The sequence below is a fragment of the Lactuca serriola genome, chromosome 9, assembly GCF_051521515.1.
Source record: "Lactuca serriola cultivar US96UC23 chromosome 9, Lser_US96UC23_V15, whole genome shotgun sequence".
NCBI classification, from domain to species: domain Eukaryota; kingdom Viridiplantae; phylum Streptophyta; class Magnoliopsida; order Asterales; family Asteraceae; genus Lactuca; species Lactuca serriola.
Window position 1 is genome coordinate 34,003,919 of NC_136416.1, and position 4,638 is coordinate 34,008,556.

A 4,638-nucleotide genomic window follows, 5' to 3' on the forward strand; every position below is an offset into this window, starting at 1 on the left:
TGACCACAAATGGAGAAAACTCCAAAAGAAAAATAAATACAAGGGGACAAACTGAAACATTTTATTTTACGTGGAATTGAAAATGTTGTTATACTAACTACAAGTACACACCTAGAGACCAGAGGAGAAGGTGGGGAGCTGGAGGAAGGCCGGATTGGCGATTGGCGACGTTTAGAAGCTTTGAAATAAGCGGTAGGTAGGTCAGCAAAGCAAACCTTACCAAGTGGAAAAGTGCAGATTCACAATTTTCAAACCTATCGTTGTCAATTTACTTATTAAAAACCCTACTTACATGCATCATAAATTCATAATTTTCTTACTTTATACAGTGAGGAATAGTGTTGTAAAACTCGTCAAGTTGGCCGATTATTCGGTCGAATACTCTCTACTTGCCTTTTTACCGAGGCGGGTTATAGAATCTGAATACTCCTTAGTGGTTGCATGTGGTGATAATGTGACACCCATCACATTATTAGTTAGTGGTGGGTATAACGGATGGTGTAATTCAAACAACGATGAATATAAACTAAAGAATAATTTAAAAATTATCTATTTGTTATTGAGTAGTCTAGCAACTTTTGTATTACTTTTTTAAGATATAACCATTTTTTTTAAATGTAAAATGATCATCTTGTCCGGAATTAACCATTTTAGAGTGAAGTTATCCGGTCTGGTCCATTATGTATGGGGGTCAAAAAAATGGCATTACATAACCCATTTTGAAATGCATATCGGAATGGCTGAATATCATCATATTCCGGACATAGTATGCAAATAAGAAATAACATCTGATTCTCATAAGTTGAAGACCACAGGTAAGTTATCGACTCATTTATTTGTACTTGTTTAATTTTCTAATTATAACTGTGAAAACTTGAGTCCACAACACGACAAATTAATCTAGAACACGAAGAACATGTTTGAAATGGTATGCTAATTATTAGCAGATGTGTTGATTATGTAATTTTTAGTATTACGAAAGACACAGAGTTTTAGAAAAATAGTTACGTTGACAAAATAGCATGCGCCTTACGTTATTCTAGATTGATATTTGTATTCCGCTAGAACAGGTCCGGAATACGACAAACTAGTCCAAAATGTGAAAACTAGTCCAAAATATTTAGAACAGTGTGTTTCGGAGCACCATTTGCAGCATGACAACATTTTTTATGCTTCTCTTACAATGTCTTGCAAACCTGTCATTGCTACGGATATTCTAGCTAAAATCACGAACCGACCACCATGCAAAGCGATGTTCTGAAAGACGTGTTTTGCTAGGTGGTTAGATATCCATGTTTGGCTAGAAAGGGATATTTTGCTTTTACGTTACATATTTTGCAAAGAAGTTGTGACACACTCTCAATGTCAAATACATGAAATGGTTTTTTGAGATCGATAAGTACGAGTTGACCTTTGGGAAGAGGAAATTATGCCCTGTCACCGACTTCTAGTTTGTTGAATATTTTTTTCCCTCGGATTCTAATCATGTGTTTCCTACGGTCAAAGACGATAGAGCCGATAAAATTAGAGCATGTAGTTAATGTATTTGAAACATCTCTGCATGAGTTATCGGACAATGATACATTCCATATGTGTCTATTATATTTGTTGGAGAAGGTGTTCAATGATCGGTTGCCTCATCATCCTATGAAGGAGGAGTATTTGGGTTTGGTATCTAATTTTGATGATTTCAACAGGTATCATGTCCTTAATTTAAAAATATCATTATTGCTTTTTTTACGAAATTAATTGTGTACTTTTTTGTAGTCACAAATATTTGTGAAGGCGGATAATTTGGGATTATTGTACGCTAGCTAGAGACGGTATTCAATAAGCTTCATAGGCTTATTCCTGCCAACTTGCTTATTATAGTTTTTATATTTAGGATTTCATGATACATTCCTACACTAAAAAATAAAAACAAAACAAAAACAGATAGATGATCAAGATTCAAGATTCAAGATTCGGAACATCATCAAGGATAAAAGGGCCAAGTTTTCCCGCCCTAAACAATGTAAGAAATTTCTTAGATACCATCATCCGTGCCTCTGTTGCTTTACTTGAGATCTTTAATGCTTTCTGCAATGCTACAAACTGTTCTTCAATCAAAATCTCCAACTGATTCTCATCCTCCAAATCACCTTTGAATTCTGATAGAGTCGAGTATAGTGCAGATTGCACCTCTCTGGCAACACCCTGCATTAAAAAAAAACAATAATTTTAATATCAAAAGTCAAAATGCAGGTCAATTTTATTGATGATATAGAAATTGCACAAGTTATAGTGTTACCTCAACGTAATGCACATTAGATGCAACAGGAAGAGTTCTTCTTTTAGGTAAAAGATCCTTAAGATTGTAGTCATGTTTATCATCATTTCTATTTTCATTTTGCATTTCTTTTAGAGTGTTGTTATTGTGCACATTCCTCCAATGCAGGGGAGTTTGTCGTGTATTTAGAACAGCAAGAAAATACTGAGCAATACGTTCTTCACCCACAACTGAATCTTTCACAGATCCTGCATTTAAGTATAACTGATTACAAAGTAATTATTCCGTACTCATTTGCAACCAAATGTGGGACTGGAATGGAATTCAATTCCAATTCCGGCCAAATCCCAGAATCCAGCAAACGTGACTATTTTTTTTCAGTCACGGGTGACAATCAAGTTGAAAAGATACAAGATTTATAAAAAATTCAAACCTGATAGAGCTAACTTTAATCCTGTTTCAATGTCTGGAATGGATGGAACTAGAACTCCAGGGGTATCCAGTACATATATGCTAGGTCGTTGTGCAATCTGTGCAAAGAACATGGGCAAATGTTAAAAAATTGTTTGCATATATACAATGCACTTTATTCTTTTTTGCTAAATGTTTAAGATATTTCTCCCATTTTTAATCTTGCAATGTACCCATATCCAAAAGATTGAATTTTTCAACATGGTTTTCTCGTTATATGTGTTATTATTTAGGAATAAAGGAGGCTAATCTTGTCTTTAAAAAAACATGACCTTGAATCCTGCAATATCTTGAGTAACACCAGGCAATGGTCCTACTTTTGCTCGTTTCTTCTTCTCCTGCACTAAGAAAAATCTATAACAGTCATTATAGGGATGACTTGGCAGTCATTCTGTTGTGTACCTGATATATACATCTGACATGATGCTTATGAGGAGAGACAGTGTGGGCCAGTTCAAGGGTTGTTGGAAAAATAAACCCTTTATCTAAGAAGAGTACAAGACAAACTAGATAAACAGTTCACCTGGAAACCGAGATGATGCAATTTGATGAATGCAGTTGATCAAAGCTGACTTCCCGACATTAGGCACACCAACCACCATGACAAGGAGTGTAGGTTCTTTTGCGATTTTTTCCTTCAGTTTGAGCTCGACAAGTTCTAGAAGCTATTTTTAGAATTAGAATACTTTAAACGTTCAAACGAATGCTAAACTCAGTATCTATCTAGCAAATGGTTCAGCCGATAACTCATTCAATTCGGTTACGAATGGATGAATGATAAGTTGATAACCCATGGAAATCTAGTAAATTGTGCCAAAGTTTGTGATTTTCAAGCAAGAAATGGTAACCGGCTAATGTCTCGTAAATCATAATCAAATATATTAACAAAATCACAAAATTTGGAACAATTTGCAAGAAGGGTTTTATGATTGTGCTAGCAAGTTTGCAATGGCATAACCAACCTTCTGAACAGAGCTCCTGCTGTGTGCATTGATGGGTAGACAATCTTGCTTACAGGAGCTGAAGTAATCAACCCATTTCTGATAAAACCCAAAATCAAACAAGAGATTATTCCCGATTAGAAAAGATATATACTTGATCAGGTCCGAAAGGAGGCAAAGATTTGATACATACGTGCATAATATTGGGATTTGCTAAATCTTTCTTGTTGAGAGCAATTACACGCCTTTTGGTGGATAGACGAGGTTGAAGGTCTTGATTTGCAGACGACAATGGAATCTGCATACCATTTTGCACAATTAGAAAACATAGAATCGAAAAAGAAGAGATCGGTGTTGTTAATAGTAGAAGAAAGGGCATCCGTACACGGGAATCACGGACTTCGATGACAAGGTCCGCGAGTTTAAGGCGAGCATTAATGGCGCGGGTGGCGGCCGCCATGTGACCGGGGAACCAGTTGATGTTGCCACCGCCGCTGGTGAAGCCCATCTCTCCCAATCCTTTTTTCAGTATCTTCCCTGCTCCCCCCATTTTGGTGGTCTGGTTAAACCCTCTCAGGGTTTCTGTACTTCCGTTATTCTTCCGGCTTCTACTTGTAGGTTAATTTAGGGGCTATTTGGTAAAATGGTAACACTGAATGTAGTGCTGAATCATTAAGAGGCATAAATCATTAAGATGTAAGAGCTAATAAGAGGCCTGAATGATTGGTATTTTGTGTGGTACCTGAATAAGAAAACTTACAGTTTTACCTAATCTAATAAAAACAAACTTTGAAATGCATATTAATTAATAGGAGGGAATCCTTAGTTTCAAATACAAACATCAAGTGGTTCGGGAGGTTCTCTTTGATGTTTGTCGGCGTGCTGACATTTCTGTGAAGAAATTAACGCCAGTGAACTTTTTGACAGACCCGTAGGATGGAAAGTCCACACTTAGAC

The 4,638-nt window shown here is 36.2% G+C and overlaps 1 protein-coding gene across 1 annotated transcript; it reads right to left on the bottom strand.

Annotated features, from left to right (window-relative positions):
* Positions 1–1,824: 1,824 nt before the first annotated feature.
* Positions 1,825–4,278, bottom strand: LOC145076913 (P-loop containing nucleoside triphosphate hydrolases superfamily protein). The gene is made up of 8 exons (XM_079022708.1): positions 4,067–4,278; positions 3,875–3,979; positions 3,703–3,780; positions 3,264–3,405; positions 3,013–3,083; positions 2,703–2,799; positions 2,291–2,517; positions 1,825–2,196 (listed from the first exon to the last, which is right to left on the bottom strand). Exons 1-8 carry the CDS (start codon positions 4,229–4,231, stop codon positions 1,951–1,953), a joined length of 1,131 nt encoding a protein of 376 aa, XP_078878834.1. The 5' UTR covers positions 4,232–4,278; the 3' UTR covers positions 1,825–1,950.
* Between the last annotated feature and the right edge of the window lie 360 nt (positions 4,279–4,638).

Coding starts and splice junctions, on each gene's coding strand:
- LOC145076913 (XM_079022708.1), bottom strand. CDS start 4,231: ATGGGGGGAGCAGGGAAGATACTGAAAAAAGGATTGGGAGAGATGGGC. Junction 3,781..3,874: donor CAAATCCCAATATTATGCAC/GTATGTATCAAA, acceptor GGGTTTTATCAG/AAATGGGTTGATTACTTCAG. Junction 2,518..2,702: donor ATTAAAGTTAGCTCTATCAG/GTTTGAATTTTT, acceptor ACTTAAATGCAG/GATCTGTGAAAGATTCAGTT.